General features: G+C 40.1%; 1 protein-coding gene across 4 annotated transcripts in view; it reads right to left on the reverse strand.

Annotated features, from left to right (window-relative positions):
* Window positions 1-17,458, reverse strand: part of TRPM6 (transient receptor potential cation channel subfamily M member 6) — a 165,585-nt gene that overhangs the window by 99,463 nt on the left and 48,664 nt on the right. For all 4 annotated transcript variants that reach the window (XM_014735413.3, XM_023627203.2, XM_005604949.4 and 1 more), the window contains exons 4-5: window positions 15,028-15,205; window positions 11,783-11,996 (exon numbers count right to left, since the gene is read on the reverse strand). In XM_014735413.3, the coding sequence (XP_014590899.3) occupies window positions 11,783-11,996; window positions 15,028-15,205 (392 nt within the window). The remainder of the gene's footprint in view (window positions 1-11,782; window positions 11,997-15,027; window positions 15,206-17,458) is intronic.

Genomic DNA, 17,458 nt, shown 5'->3' on the forward strand with positions numbered 1-17,458 from the left:
TCTCCCACTGGGCAATCTCTGCTTACAACCTCAATTCTGACCCTATTCTTGACTGATCAGAACGTCCTACAAACCCAGCCCTGACATCAGGAATGTTCTAAGTATTTTTTTCTCTAACCTTCTCTACTATTTCAGCAAAATATCCTGCAGATGTGTCTGTTGCTTCATTAAGGTAAATTAATTTAATAGCTTTATATACATAAATATTCCAGAACTAACACATTAAATTTTGACTTTCTGGGATTAATAATAATAACAATAATTATAATAGCCAATACTTACTAAACTCTATGCACCAGGTGCTTTTTGAAGTATTTTATATGTATGTACACTTTAAGTAGGAACTTTTTTTAGTCTATCTTATAAGCAAAAATTGAGGCACAAAGTTAAACATTTGTCCAAGGTTGTAGAGTTTGTAATTTGCAGAGCTTGGATTCCAATCCAGGATATCCGACTTTTCTTTCTAAAACAGACTTTACTTTTTAGAGCAGTTTTAGGTTCACAGCAAAATTCACCTGAAAGCACAGAGATTTCTCATCTACCTTCTGCCCCTACGCACCCACAGCTTCTCCCACTATCAACATCACCCACCAGGGTGGTACATTTTTACAACGGATGAACATACATTGACACATCATTATCACCCAAAGTCCACAGTTTACACTTGGGTTCTCTCTTGGTGGTGTACATTCTCTGGGTTTGGACACAAGTATAATGAGATGTATCTACCATTATAGTATCATACAGGATTGTTTCACTGCCCTAAAAATCCTCTGTGCTCTGCCTTTTCATCCTTCCTGCCCTCTAACCGCTTGCAACCACTGATTTTTTTACTGTCTCCACAGTTTTGCCTTTTTGAGAATGTCACATGGTTGGAATCATGCAGTATGTAGCATTTTGAGATTGGCTTATTCTGCCTTTTAAGCACAACACTGCATTACAACACTTACTCTTCCTCTACATAGTACTAACCTTGTAAGTGTCATTAGCACCGGGGGAAAAAAACTCGACATTGTGTGTGTATCTGATGCATAGCACTTAAATCATTTCCCTCTTTCCAGCACCTTCCTCTCCACCCCATCTTTTGCATTTCTCCCAGTCATTTTCTAGAACTGGGGTTCTGGACCTCAGGCAAACAATATCAACTGTAGAGTCATCCACTGCAATAGAGATTCAAATTCCATAGGTGAGGCAGAGGTTACCAGCATTGTGTGGTGGGCTTTTTTCAGCAGCCTACGTGTGATCCTAATACATATTGTCTGTTGAGACTCTCTGTTAAACCAGACCTGACAGTGTCATTTCCCATTAATTCTCCTGTTCAAAATCCTTTGAGGGCTTCCTGCTACACAGAGAATAAAACCTCAGCCCATCAGCGTGGCACCCAATCTGGCTCCAGTGTCCCTTACTGTCACTGTCTTCTGCCACATGGCATATCCAGCTGGTGGCCTTATCACCTCTTTCTACACGTGCCTTAATCTCCAGCTGTGTGCTTGGCCCTGAGCTGTACCTCTGCCTACAATGCCTCTTCCCACTCTTCCCTAAAGCCCACACCACGTGCTATATCCTTCTCCAAGCCTTCCCAGGTGCCCTCAGCTAGAACTAGAATTCATCTTCTTCCTTTTACCCCCAAACACTTTCTTTGTATCTCAACTATGACCCAAGCAGCATCGATTTTTAGTCAGCTGTTTATTGTCTGTCATAGCCCACCCCCTACTAAACCCAGGGCCCATATCTTCCTCATCTTTCATCCATAGGGCCTATCTAAATACTTTATATGTAGTAGATTTTTAAGGCTTGTAGCATTCAATTTAAGTAAATGTCAAACATTCATGCCAAGTTATGTTCAACTACAGTTGAGAAGCATCTCAACTCAAGAATAGGCAGAAGCTCATAAGCAGAGCTTCTCAAATTTAAAAGTATACACGAATCATCTGGGATTTTGTCAAAATTCATATTCTGCTCCTGCAGGTCTAGGGTGGGGTCTAAAATCTGCATTCCCAACAAGTTCCCAGGGCATGTGGCTGCTGCTGATCCAGGGACCACTTGTCGAGTTGTCAGGCCCTAAGGAGTTGTGGTTGAATCAGGTCAGACCCTGAGTATTGCTTAAAGAAGCTCCAAGCATGCCTCATTTCTCATTTCTTTTATTCATGTGTACTATTTTGATAGTTTTCACACTATTATATTTGTGTTCCTTAACTGACTCCAACCTAAAATGTTTAAAAAAAAAGCAATAAGTAAAATAAAACATGTAACGCAGATAGTTATTCAGAGAAAAAGCCTTGCCCAAGTCTACCTTTTCCTGAATGCTGCAAAACTTCCCCACTCATCTCTTTTTTCACTGGAAATAAAGTAAATAATATACAATGGACTTAGAACTCTGTCACCTTCACTTTCTTCCGAGAATGTAAAACAATAATCATCTCAATAAAATGTACAAGATAATCCATCAGTGACAGGTCAAATCCCTTGGTTTTATTCTGCTTTGTTTTTTCAATCATTTGCTTCCTTCATTCCTTTTCAGTAAAAAGAAATTATTTGTTAAATCAGTACATGTTGCTAAATGCTTAGGCAGATGTGTAGGCCCTGGCCACTAGCTCACAACCACGTGGGAGAGCTAATACACAGACTCATTCTAACAGGGAGGGCAAAACACAGACATGCTACAAGTGCTACAGGCAGTAAATGCTATAGAAATTAAGAGACAAAAGTCAGCAGTTGAGATAGAGAATGCTCATGGGTATGTTGGCATCTAAGATAGATCTTAAAAGATGGACAGAATTTAATAGGACACATTGGCTTGGGCATCCCAAACCAAAAGAGGGAGAAGTAAAGCAAAGACAGAAAGCCACAGCTGTTATTGTGATTTATAATAAGAAATATATATTTGGTCTTTGTCCTGTTTCTGGCACAGAGCTCCTTAAATCCTTGGAATTTCTTAAGTCATGAGAGTGACAAAGGTATCTCTTGTTATGTTAATAAGGTGACTTTTGGACTTCAACCAAGAGTGGGGTCTGGTTGCCAGGGGAACCAACCACGTGATTTGAGGGTTGGAAATTTCAGTCCCATCCCCCCAACTCTGAGGAGAGGAATGGGGCTGGAGATTGAGTTCAATCACCAACAGCCAATGATTTAACCAATCATGCCAGTGTAATGAGGCCTCCATAAAAACCCCAAAGGACAGGGCTCAGAGAATTTCCAGGTGGGTGAACATGTCGAGATGCACGGAGGGCATGGAAGCTCTGTGCCCCTTACCTTGCCCTATGTGTCTCTTCCACTTGGCTGTTCCTGAGTTATATCTTTTACAATAAATTAGTAATCTAGTAAGTAAACTGGTTTCCTGAGTCCTGTGAGCATGTCTAACAAATTAATCAAACCCAAGGAATGGGTCGTGGGAACCTCTGATTTATAGCCAGTCAGTCATAAGTACAAGGAACAACCTGGACTTGTGATTGGCATCTGAAGTAAGGACAGTCTTGTGGGACTGAGCCCTTAACCCGTGGAATCTGACACTATTTCCAGCTAGATAGTGTCAGAATTGAGTTGAACTGTAGGATACCTAGCTGGTGTTGGAGAATTGCTTGGTGTGGGGAAAGAATCCACACATTGGAATTGGTGTCAGAATCATAAGAGGTGAGTAACAGACTGGTAAGAGGAGGGTTGGTGTAGTCACTAGTTCTCAACCCTGGCTGCACATTAGACATTCTTTAAAAGCTCCACTCTGAAAAACTCTGAAAAAGATTTGCTGGCAGCAGTGGGATCCAAAGGAGACTTCTGACAGCTTTGGGGACAATGAGAAGCAAAGGCATGGTACCCACAAACCCTACCCTCTGAGTTCTCTGTCCTTCTCACGGTTTCTGAGAGCCGTAAGGAAGTTCCTCTCTGCTCTGAGCTCCGCTTTCTTTCCATTGAGCTCCCAATCTACTTGGCTTTCCAGTCCAGGGCTTAGTGAGCCGGCTTGAGTCGGCAAACAGTTCCAACAGGAACCCGAGTCCCTAGCCCTTGGTTCAGTCCTCAGTTCTCCATTTGATTGAAATCCTGGTCCACAGTCTTGATTTGTTGACATCTGCTTGTTTAGTCCTTTCCCCAGTACCCAGTTCCACAATGGGAGTTGCTAATGGCGTGCACAAAGCCCTCGATTGGCCAGTCTTCAGTAGCATCTCTTTGGTTAATGCTGGTGTGTTAATGTGCACACTTGTTTGTCTTGTTTTATGTAGGTAAAGGTTATTGCTAATGGGAATCATGGAAGCTAAAAGCCACAAAATTGATGCACATGGGGCGAGTACTTAAAATCTGTTAGAGCGCTTACTTACTTAACTCTAAGTTAACCCTAAGACTCCTGTGTTAGGATACATTGGTCACAGAATGGATTAGATTACCACTAGGTCACCTGTCCACCTCAAGAAAATTTCCTTGCAATGAGGTACACTGTAAAACACCACACAATCCCCAACCCAGCAGCACATCCCTCTTAGGTATTAATGTGGCTCTGAGACACCCAAGGCTTAGCTAAAGAAATGGGATCCTTAGTTCCAAAGAGTTGAGCATGCCACTTTCCAGTACAGCTGCTTACTTTATGTCCAAGAACTGTGGTCCCGGAAGCTGTAAATATATACAAAAATGACAAAATCTTACTAAAAACAACCTAGAATTACCATAGTCATTATGGGGAACATTCCAATTAGACAAGATCATTCATTTAAGAAGTGCACTTGAAAGCAAGGGTCCCCAAATCCCACAAACAGAATGAGATACCTATTTTAACTGGCATGCAGAAGCTTCCAAGAGGCTTCAAGATTCCAAAATAGCTTCACTGAAAAATTCATTGCAAAAGGCTAATGAAAAATTAAAGACATAAGACGTACATAAAACAAAAGACAATAAGATGGACATGCTCCTACTGCTCCCCTCTATCTTGCTTTACCTGAGTACTCAGGCTCTACTAATTCTCCTTCTGAACTCCTTTTCCACTCTGAACATACTATTAAATAGTTATCTTTTAAAATATAGTCATGTGCTCCATAAAGACGTTTCAGTCAACAACAGACTGCATATGCGAGGGTGGTCCCATAACATTAGTATCATATAGCCCAGGTGTGTAGTAGGCTATACCATCTAGGTTTGTGTAAGTACACTCTCTGATGTCCACATGACAAAATCATCTAACAATGCATTTCTCAGAATATATCCTCATCATTAAGCAACAGATTACTATAAAACCACCCAAGACTGCAGGAGATCCTCCCCAGGTATCTTTAATTCTTTGGTCAAAGACCAAACTAAGGACCATAGTTAAGAATTTCCTAAATCCAGGGAAGATCTCCAAAAGTTTCCTGAAGAATTTAAAGTCTTTATCAGGGCATATGACCCAGGGCTGCTAGATGTTTATCAGTTTGTGCACAAGCTGTTAGGACCTAGTGAAGCCCCAAAAAAATGCAGGAAGTAGAATGGTATAATCCCGAGGATAATATTCGAGATACTCAATCTTCAACACGGCACCATTCATCAGGACATATTGAGGCGGCGTCCCACATGCCACAACTGGAAGGACTCATAACTAAAATCTACAACCACGTGCTAGGGGGATTTGGGGCGAAAAAGCAGGAAAAAAAAAGAAGATTGGCAACAGTTGTTAGTTCAGGTGTCAATCTTTAAAAAAAAAAAAAGAAAGTGTCCTTAAACCTTTAAGAAAAAAAGAGAGAGGAAGATCGACACGGATGTTAGCTCAGGGCCAGTCTTCCTCAGCAAAAAGAGGAGGATTGGTGCCAGATGTTAGCTCAGGGCTAATCTTCCTCAAAAAGGAAAACAAAAAAATTTAATAAGAAACTGCCAAATTCTGATAGATACTAGAGCTACAGTCTTTACTTTAAACCCCACTCTGATAGGATAATAAATCCCTTGGAGTAAAAAAGTTTCCGTAGTCGGGATATCTAATATAATTCAGAGAGAGTTTCCATGTCAACCAGTACAAATGACTCTGGGACCTTTCACTGGAAAACATCCCTTTTTGCTCTGTGATACAGCTCCAGTCAGTCTATCATATAGACATCTCCCTTCTAAATTAAAACAGCTGATACAGTTTGCCTCCAATGAAGATCTCACCTTAGAATTTCCTGACCAACCTGAATCTGATCTCTTATGTTCCTTACAATCTGTCCTTGATATAGAAGAGGAAGAATTCCAGCAAAAGACCCCTAATTTAATTGAGGTGCCTGACAATCTGTAGGCTACCTCTAATGCAGACATTGGGAGAATAAAGAGCATGGAGCTTATAAAAATTCAGAGAGACATACCTAAACCTTTTCCCAGATTGCCTCCATATCCATTAAAGCCTGAGGCCATGCAAGGCCTCACACCAATAACAGAAAAACTAATCACCCAGGGGTTTAGTATTCCCTGTACCAGCCCCTGTACCAGCCAATCTTCCCAGTCTGGAAACCTAACGGGAGGGGTTGGCAATTTGTCCAGGACTTGAGAGCTATTAACAAGACAGTTATTCCCTGTTTCCCAGTTGTTCCAAACCCGAACACCATTTTGTCACAAATTCCACCAGACTCAAAGTGGTTGTAGACCTTTGTTCAGCCTTATTCAGCATCGCTGTAGATCCCAATAGCGAATATCTATTTGCCTTTACTTGGAACAATCAACAGTACACCTGGATGATCATGCCTCAAGGGTTCACTGAAACCACTTCTTATTTCTCCCAAGTACTCCACCAAGATTTAAGTACCCTCCAGTTCCCCCAGAAATCAACCCTTCTACAGTGTGTAGATGACCTCTTGCTATGTTCAGTTACCAAAGAGGCATCCATACAAAATTCCATTTATTTGCTGTAATGGTTAGCTGAAAAAGGACATAAAGTCTCTAAGGAAAAATTACAATTATCTCTAGACACTTTTCATTATCTAGGGCAGAATCCAAGTGCTGAAAGAATCCAGCTATCTCCACAAAGAATTAAGCTAATCCAAGAATTTCCTAAACCCACAACTCAGTGATAGCTTTACAAAGCCCCAGGCCTGGCTGGCTATTACAGACTATGGGTTCCCAATCTTTCTCTATTGGCTTCCCCACTCTATGAACTTATTAAAATTTCAGTGCCTGAACCCACCCCTTCCTTGGGAAGATAAACATGAGCAGGCCTTTATAAGGCTAAAATAAACTCTGCAAGAATCTCCTGCCCTAAGGCTACCTAACTATTACAAAACCTTTCATCTTAGGGTGCATGAAAGAAATAACCAAGCCCTGGGAATGCTGCAAGAACACGGCAGTAAACACAGGCCTATTGCCCAGTATCGCATACAGCTTGATTCAGTAGCTCGTGCCTAGCCCAACTGCCTTAAGGCTATAGCTGCAGCTGCAAAGTTAGCCAAAGCCTCAGCATATTTAACCCTAGGAAATGATATTTATCTACAAATTCCATGTGGTGTCCAAAGTCTTCCTGGCTCTGAACTGACTCAACATTTCTCTGCAAGCAGACTAACCTCCTATAAGATCCTTCTGCTTTCACCACTTAATCTGCATCTTAAACGTTGCGATATTCTTAATCTTGCTACGTTGCTACCCCTGCCTGGAGAGGGCAAACCCCATGACTGCAAGGTAATAACATCCCATTTTGTGACACTATGTCCTGATTTACGAGTAGCCCTTTTGACAAATCCTGATTTAATTTTGTTTGGTGATGGGTTATGCTGGAAAGATGAAAAGGGACGTTCCAAGCTGGCTATGCTGCTATTAGCCAATACGAACTATCTGCGAGGGGAAAACTCCCACAAGCAAAATCAGCACCACAAATAGAGCTCCATGCACTTACCACAGCATGCCAGCTAGCAGAAGATAAACTGTTAATATTTATACTGACAGCCTGTATGCCTTTGGGGTCATCCACGATTTTGGAATGTTATGGAAACAAAGGGGATTTCTTACATCCAAGAGAACCCCAATCAAAAGTGGACAAGTAAATGACCTTCTTGCGCTATTCTCTAACCTTCTGAAACTTCTGTCATTGAAATTGAAGCTCACACTAAAAAGTCTGAATCTGAGTATCAGGGAAATGCCCTTGGCTGACTTTCATGTAAAGTCAGCAGCAAGAAAATCTATAAAGGTTGTGGCTCATGTAGATGAAGTCCATTCTGCTTCTGCAAAAAAATGACCCCTTGTTGCCAGACTTTTGCATTCCTGATATCATTGCAACATGGCAATAGTCCGCTCCTAAGTCAGAGAAATCGCAATGGGCAAACAATGGCTGTAAATTCAATTAACCGTCAGGGCTACGGGATACCCAAGATGGCTGCTTGGTTCTTCCCACCTCCCTGGCAAACTACATCTTTCATTTTTTACATTCCTTCACCCACCATGGTGCAGTTCATCAGATAATTCAAACTACAAATAAACATTGAGGAGGAGACCTCTATAAAATTGCGAAAACAGGGGCTGGCCCCGTGGCCGAGTGGTTGAGTTCGCGCGCTCCGCTGCAGGCAGCCCAGTGTTTCGTTGGTTCGAATCCTGGGCGCGGACATGACACTGCTCATCAGTCCACGCTGAGGCAGCGTCCCACATGCCACAACTAGAAGGACCCACAACGAAGAATATACAACTATGTACCGGGGGGCTTTGGGGAGAAAAAGGAAATAATAAAATCTTAAAAAAAAAAAAAAAAAAAATTGCGAAAACAATTTACCATCAATGTCTGACCTGTCAGGTCCATAATCCTGGAAAAACTATTATTGTTCCCAAAGGCCTCAAACCTCCTCCCTCTAGATCCTTTGAGCACTGCAGCTGGACTTCATTCAACTGCTAGTTAGTATGGGTTATCAATATGTTCTTGTTATTGTATGTATGTTCTCTGGATGGGTTAAAGCCTTTTCCTGCTGCAAGGCTGATGTCTTCACAGTGGCAAAGAAATCATTAGAAAACACGTTTCCCACTAGGGGTATACTTTTCACAATCTCCAGAGATCAAGGCACCCATTTCACTGGGCAGATCATATAAGCCTTAACAAAAATCTTGCAAACATTTTGGAATTATCCCTATCACCCTCAAGCATCAGGTAAGGACAAGAGAACTAATGGGATCCTCAAACATAAAATCTCTAAACTTGTTGAAACTGCTGGACTCCCTTGGCCTAAGGTATTGCCTCTGGTCTTGCTGACCGCAGTACACTCTGGGAAACATAAACTCACTCCACATGAGATAGTCACTAGTACACCAACGTCTATTGATATGCAACTTTCTACTGATCCCTTGTTATCTCATGTTAATATGACCAGCTACTGTAAGTTTTTAATGTCTTATGCTAAAGCTTGTCATCAACAGGTTAAAGAAGCTTTCCTGGATCCCAATTCAAAGGATCTTGTTGGTCACAGTCTGGAGCCTGGTGACTGAGTATTCTAGAAACATCATCAGAGAAAGACAGCTCTTGAACTCTGTTGAAAAGGAACTTACCAAATGCTCCTGACCACTGACACTGCTGCAAAACTATAAGGCATTGAACATCAGGTACACATCTCACAGCTGAAGAAGGCTCCACCTGACATCTGGTCCTATGCAAACGGTGGAGACCTCCAAGTCACATTGGTGAGGAAGAGAAGTAGCTGACATGGAGGTAGACTGCTTCCACCTAAGACACCTGATCAAGACTTCATACTTTAACTAAATGTGAAATTCTTTCTTCTTCTCTTTCCTTTACTCTGGCATTGGCCTGGAAAGATAACACCATCCTCTGTATCTCCTGGGCCATGGGTAAGGGAGGGAACTCTTCAGAGACTGCTGGATTTGTCATCAAAAACTCCACAATCTGTCCACGATGCTAGAGACTCCCTCATCCTCCCAATGACTGATTTTTCTTCTGTTCCCAATGTCACCATAAACTGCAATCAACCTCACTTAGAAGTCACTTAGAGTCCGATTTTTACAGCCAGAACATCCAGAACCTTGTTTCTCCCTTTCTCCAATTATAACTGTATTTCCCCAATTAGACACAAATACCTATGCAAATCATAGTACATTTGCACCCCCAATTTCTTATGATTATCTAAAACAGACCTGCCCCCGATCATGAAAAGATCTCACCAGTAGCATCCATCTTTGCAAGGAATTTAAAACAACTTTTTATTTCAGGCTAGGAGATTAAATTCCCAAATGTGCTAAAAACCTAACTGACCCCTGACTTGAATGGGCAAATAAAACAATACCTACAAATGAATCCATTACCAGTGCCACCTTAGCAGGAGTGGTTTGTGCCTAGACAAGATTTCTCTTTGTCTGTGGTAGTTATCCTTCTCCTTGGGCCTATGAATGCCTAGGTGGCTGGCACATAACTGGGCAATGCCTCTTACGTCATCTAACTGTGCCCCTAACTGTTCACAGACAAACTGGAGACACCTCATTGGTCAAGTCCCCTGAATTTATGTCATTGAGTTAGAAAGGACTTACCAGGAGGCGTTCAGGATTCAGGATTCGCATCCTTTGGCAGGTCCCTTCTTCCCTGGTTACGAGTAAATGTAAATGAGGCTACGATCAGGAACCTCTCCCTAACTCTTGGAAATAATGCAGAATCCATTGCTGAAGCAACAGCTGCCCAAGAAAACCCCTCAGACTCTCTGGCCAAGCTTGTTCTTGATAATAGGATAGCCCTTGATTAGCTTTTAGCTGAACAAGGAGGTATCTGTGCTATGGTCAACACCACTAGCTGCACCTGGATTAACACTCATGTGGAAGTTGAAACTCAGCTACATAAGACCACTGAACAAGCCATTTGGCTTGAGAAAGTGACTATTTCAATGGGGTCTTTCTTTGGCTTATTTGATTTTGATTGGTTTGAGTCTTGGGGACCATGGCTCCAAAGTACACTCCAGACATTGGGAATTATCCTGCTTATAATAATCATAGTAGTCTCTCTGGTGCACTGGATTCTCGCAAAAGCTTTAAATGAGTGTTTGTAGCCACTAACCACCAAGCAAATGATCTCCCTGGAACATCAGAAAAGGAACAAAGAGAATGATCGACTTAAAATATATGAACCTGAAGTTGTGACCTGTGAATACCACAACGATTCATCATGACCTGTGAATGCCTCAAAGGATCAACAAAAACTGTGAGAACTTCAGAGTGGTAGCTGGGAGTGGTGCTAATGCCTTAAATTTTGACCACATCTCTCAGTTAAGCTGAGAATCTGATCAAAATGGGAGAATTGTTAAAAAAGAGACAACAGGCCAAAAATGGAGTCACTTGTGCTAAGCCCAAGTGGGCCTGGTCACCAAACTAAGACTTGATACCTAACTTAATTACAGTTTTAACCTCTCCCAAGAGTGGAGTCTTAAACCAGTCAATCTGCAATCACCTAGTTAGTACTAGTGAGGCAACCTGCTTGATAGACCCCTCCCACCCCATAAAGGAAGGTAACCTTGCCACAAACAACTCATTCTTTTCTAGTAACTTCCTTGTGCTGCCCCTCTTGCCTAGAAAAGTCTTTCATTTCATACAGCTCTTTGGAGCTCCCTTCTATTTGCTAGATGGGATGCTGCCCACATCATGACTCATTGACTACAGCCAGTCAGATCTTTAAAATTTACTCAGGTGAATTTTGCTATTTAACACAGGAAACATCAATGCTTCTTCTGGGTTTCTCTTCCAGTCACTACGCCTTTCATCTTTCTCCTTCATACGACCAAATCTCCTGGGAGTGTTGCAGAACGGAGAAGAGGTGCCATACTGCCTGATTCACAGCTAGAAAGAGAGAATTAAAAAAAAAAAAAAAAAAAGAGTGAAACAAGAGAGCGTGCTTTACCAGTATTAATGCCTTCGGTTATTATCCACGCTCCCGTTGTCTCCGCAGCTTTGACCAAACCTTGGCTGAAGATCTCTTTAAGTTTGGAGGGCATTTTGAAGTTCTGGATGCCCCCATGAACAGAGATCACGAGCTTTGGTAGTTCCATCTTCCATTCTTTCAACATTAAATGTAACAGATGATCCAACTTTGTATCATAGGAAGTTCTAATATACTGGAAGATATGCATAGACATACAAACATAAAATAGTGAAAAATACATTCAAGCCAACAATAAGCACACAGCAGGGCAACTGAAATAGCCAAAACTTGAAAGGAAGTGTCTGAGATCTCTTTAAAAATTCACCTTTGTATAATGGAAATATTTGCTTTGAAAGGATCCCACACCCCCTTTAAGTTCCTTCTGGGAATTACAAGTCACGGTAGGAAGGCTTCCTGGTTTTCAGGGTTGGCCTACCAATGTTCCCCAGAAGGTCTGCGGTGAGGCAGAAAGACTTGGAACCAGCAAAAATCACTACTTCAGCAAATTCATTAAAAAAAATTTTTAGAAATAAGTGAGATGGGCTCTTTCATAACTATGGCTTTTAATTTTCTTGACCATCTTACATATTTCCATAATTTAAATTAAGATCCAGGAACATGTACATTTAATTTATCGTGAATTTTACATTCTAACCATTTCCTTTAGATATAATCATCCCTCTGAAAATGTTTTTTCCCAAAATAAACACCTTTTACAAAACAGTCATATCTTTGGGTAGTCAATGTAACCAAAAAAAAAAGATGAGGGAAATCTAAACCAGCAGGTAGCCCCAGAATCATTTTGCATTTTGCCTAAGATTATAGTATATACTGGCTTTCTTTTTCCAGCAGATGCAGCCGCATACAGACTGTTTAAATCATATTGAGATGAGTTTGCCCTCATCAAGCATAAGCCAATCAACAGCAAGAATAAGTCAGATTTACAGGAAGAAATAAGGACAATTAAGAAACCACAAATTATAAAACAATACTGAAAAAAACTACAGGTGGATAAGCAAATAGAATTATCACATTATCCTTCAGAATATGACAGCAATTTAAAACAATTTTCCATTCATCTTTGAAGTTCTTAAAACAATCCCTTTATGTCATAATTAAAATGTTAGATTTCCTGAACATTGTATGATGCAACCATCACAGAATGTAAATAATAGAATCCAAGGATAACCAGGATTCAATATACAAGGGAGGAAACTGAGTTGCCATGACTTTATTACATTTTCAAATAGTAGGAAGAAATACAAGTTGACCTTCGTGAAATGGTTTATGTTGGTGCAAATAATGAATAAGGGCAGAAGAGGCAGCTCTGGTTTAGTTCACCTTCTCTCTGCCCCAACTCTTTCTTTCTCCCAGGTGCCCCTCTCTTTCAACTATAAGTCCTCTTAGTCCTAGAAGATATTTCTCCTTAAGATTTCAGGATAAACAACCTTAATTAACTAAATTATCAGCACTAGAATCTTTTCTCCCAAAAGTCAACCAAAGATAGTGCTAACAGTTAATGACACTTTCTTCCCCCCACCTCCTGCCGCACCCCCCCCCCCTTTGTAACTAACTCCCTCAGGCAGAATCCTACTGGTAGAGTTTCACCTCAAATCCTTTGTTGAATAAGCTGAGAGGGATAAACAACTAGGAAGGAGAATGCAATGGAAGGAGATGAATAACCAGCTCTCACAAGCTTTCTTGCTGCTCACCATAAACGTGAAGTGCAATTGTGGGCTTAAATATGAAGAATAGCCTCTTCTCTTCTGGAGATAAAGTGTATTCAGGTCCACAGGACCAAATGGGAGTCTAACGCTAAGTGTAAAACATATTAGTGATCAGATCTGTCTAACCATATTTTCAATTCTTCTCAATGTGCCATATTCTCCCCTGGCCTTTGCACAAGCTACTCCTCGTGTCTAGAGTGGTCTTACTCCTCTGCCTCACCAGATGCCAAACATCTCACTCATTTTTCCAATCTCAGCTTAGCTGTCCCCACCTTCAGATGACTCCCTTGACACACACACACAGCCCCAGAAAAACAGAAGGAATCACCCTTTCATTCTCTCAAAGAGCCCTGTAGTCCTTTCTCATAGCATCTTCAACCTCTGTGGTAATTGTATATTTATTTCCTGTTTCCCTCACTAGGCTGTAAGCAATGTTAGTACACAGAACACACGCTCTTTGAGGCACAGCAAAGTATGGGCACCCAATAAATATTTGCTGATTGGATGAAAAAAAGCATAAATTAAAGTGAGTATGAATTAACATAAAAGCAAAAGGAGGAAGACTAAAACTTAAGGGAAAAATCACGTACATAGTTCTATAAGAGTTAGGCTTCAAAAGGGCTTGAAGAGGAGAAATGAAGGCAGTTTTCTTGACAACTAAAGAAAATAGCAACACACAAAGTTGAATGCCAGAAGATTAATAACCAGAAATGTAGACTACTGTAGAACCCTATTATGAAACTTTATTATGATTGCACTAAGAACTGCTGTTTCAAATCTATCCAAGTGGATTGATTAAATGGAGTGAGGGTCAGACTCCAGAGTACAGCTGACTCTGAGCTTTCTTGAGGTAGGCACCCCTGCATTTTCCCTAGGGAAATCTTCCTCCAAGAAAGCAGCAGGTAGTTAACAAGCTCAAGAGAAAACACCTGAGAGACAGCTGACCTGCCAATACTATGCAAATTCCATGCAAAATTACCATGTTAGAGACAGGAGAAAAACTGGCCTGGAAAGCCCAGTACTCTCATCCAAGGGGTGCAGAGAGAAATTCTCCCATTTCCCTCCTGTGAAGAGGCTCTCACAAGGACATAGCAGGCATGAACAAGCCACAAGTTACCGATAATTCCTATGGCCACACTTCAGCTAACGCCTGCTCTTTCGCAGTAACTTTTCTGCATTCCTTAAGAAAAGGGCAGCTCTTTGGCAACTGTCTCAAGAGCAATAAGCCATTCTCTTCTGCAGAGGGTGTAAGTTTGCTGAAAGAGGTAATCAAATATAGAGCCGGCCACACCACATCCGAGAAAGATACAATGCCCCTCGTACATAAAGGAAAGAGAAGGGTCAGGTCATTTTTGTCAAGAGGTCAATAACATGGATCACTTTTGCAAGAAAACTTGGTTATCTGATCATCTACACTTGGAGACACAATTTGGAGATACATTTGGAGGTTATATCCTCTGTTAAAAACCAGCAAAATAATGTGAGTTATTAGCAAACCTTGGAGTGGTGGATATGCTCTCCATCTTGAAAATTAATAGTGCCAAAAGTATCTGTAGGGCTTTTTGTTGTGTGCTTTTCAACGGACCATTCTTCATTTTCATTATTGCTGGCAGCTGAGAAGTTCCAGGCATAATCTATCCCATCATGGTCTCCAATCAATTTCCCACAGCAACACCTTAAATTTGAGATAAAAACCAACTTCAAAATAGAAAACATACAATTTCAGAATAGAAAATGATGTAATGTTTCTACATTTTTCTAAGGTAATGTATAGATGATATATATTAACAATTTTTAAAACTTCACATTAAGATTTATATTAGATTCATAACACTGGATTGTCTTCTAAGTTTAGAAACACCCTCAGTTGTTCTCGCCCTTGGCTGCACACTCACATTCATAGCAGCTTTATTCACAATAGCCAAGAGGTGAAAACAACCCAAGTGTTCACTGACAGATGAATGGATAAACAAGATGTGTATATACACACAATGGAATTTTATTCCACCTCAAAAGGGAAGGAAATCCCTTGATATGATATAACATGGATGAACCTTGAGGACATTATCCTAAGTGAAATAAGCCAGTTATAAAAAGACAAATACTGTATGATTCCACATATGAGGTACCTAGAGTAGTCAAATCCACAAAAAAGTAGAATGGTGCTTGCCAGGGGTTGGGAGGAAGGGCCAATGAAGAGTTACTGTTTAATAGATACAGAGTTTCAGTTTTGCAAGTTGAAAAAGTTCGGGAGATGCGTTATACAATAATGTGAATATACCTACCATTATTGAACTGTACACTTAAAAATGGTTAAAATGGTAAAAAAAAAAAACAAAAAAACATCAAATTGTATATTTTATTTATTTATTTATTTATTTATTTATTTAAGATTGGCACCTGAGCTAACAACTGTTGCCAATCTTCTTTTTTTTTTTTGGCTTTTTCTCCCCAAATCCCCCAAGAACATAGTTGTATATTTTTCAGTTGTGGCTCCTTCTAGTTGTGGCATGTGGGACGCCACCTCAACGTGGCCTAATGAGCTGTGCCATGTCCGCCCCCAGGATCCGAACCAGTGAACCCCTGGGCTGCTGAAGCGGAGCACGCGAACTTAACCACTCGGCCACGGGGCCGGCCCCCCAAATGGCATACTTTAAATATGTGTGGTTTATTTTATGGCACTTTACCTCAAAAAAGCTTTTAGAAAAAACTAAAAATCTCTAATATACAATACTTAAGGAGAGTAAGAAAATGTCCTCATGTAAAACATAATATGCACATTAAAAGAAAGGACTGTTAATCCATGCAAAAAAAGATGCAACTTCAGAGAAATATGTAAACATGTAATTATCATGAGAAAAGAGCCATGAAAGAGACTTGACTATAAACGTGAATTAATAATAAATTATACATGTAATATAATTTTAAAGGGAGGGAAACTTAATGATCTTACAAATAATTAGCAGTTTTGGAAACTATTTCATATACATAGCCATAACTTCTACTATAGAACAAAATAAACTAAGAAAATTAAAAGGTTAAATCTTTTTAAAACTAAAACACAAAAATGAACAAAATATAATAATCATATTTGTGAAAGAATGATATAAACTTCTCATCTTTGATGAATTAGAAACAATCAGAAGGAAAAGTTAAAATTTGAAAAATACAGAACTTAAAAATTTTCAGCAGTGAAAAATTATACATCTGCAGACCAAGAAAATTATTTGCATCAAATATGGCAGATCATATACCTATTACATAAAAAGAGATTATTTGGCTTTATAAATGGCTCAGGTTTTTTTGTGCATGTAAAAAAGCAACATAAAAACATGTACAAATGATGAGGTCCAACTAAGCAAAGAAATATGATGAAGAGAAAACAAGTCAGAACATAGAGAATAGTACTGGGGTTCCATATGGCAGAGGTCTTGACTCAAAGAGAGGAGGAATAATCCCAAATGTATAGGATATATACAATCAGGATCCACTAGTGAGAAATGCGTCATCTGGTCATCTTTTGGAGCGAGGGTCAAAATGAAAAAGCATCTATTCATAAACTGCATGATTCACCTCACTGTGGCTTTTTCTAAAAAGAACATAAAGGGAAGCAAGCACAACTCAGACCTGGAGAGACAATTCACTACTCTTTCATAGGACTGTTCTTCAGTTTGAACCCACTTTGTTCTAAGTATTTTTCTAGTCTAATCCATTTGATGTGATTTGAGTCTAAACCACTTATATAGTTTTATTCTAGTTTTTACCACTTCATTAAATTGTGGGAAGATGGCCCCATAGAAGAAATCAATCATCCCCAAAATTAAAAAAAGATTCCATGTTCATCCCTTTAGTTATAACTTTCAGAAGTCCCAAGTTATACATCACCAAGTACTAAAAGCTCACCTTGAGAATCAACTTTATAAAGATG

The sequence above is a fragment of the Equus caballus genome, chromosome 23 (assembly GCF_041296265.1).
Source record: "Equus caballus isolate H_3958 breed thoroughbred chromosome 23, TB-T2T, whole genome shotgun sequence".
Taxonomy (NCBI): Eukaryota; Metazoa; Chordata; class Mammalia; order Perissodactyla; family Equidae; genus Equus; species Equus caballus.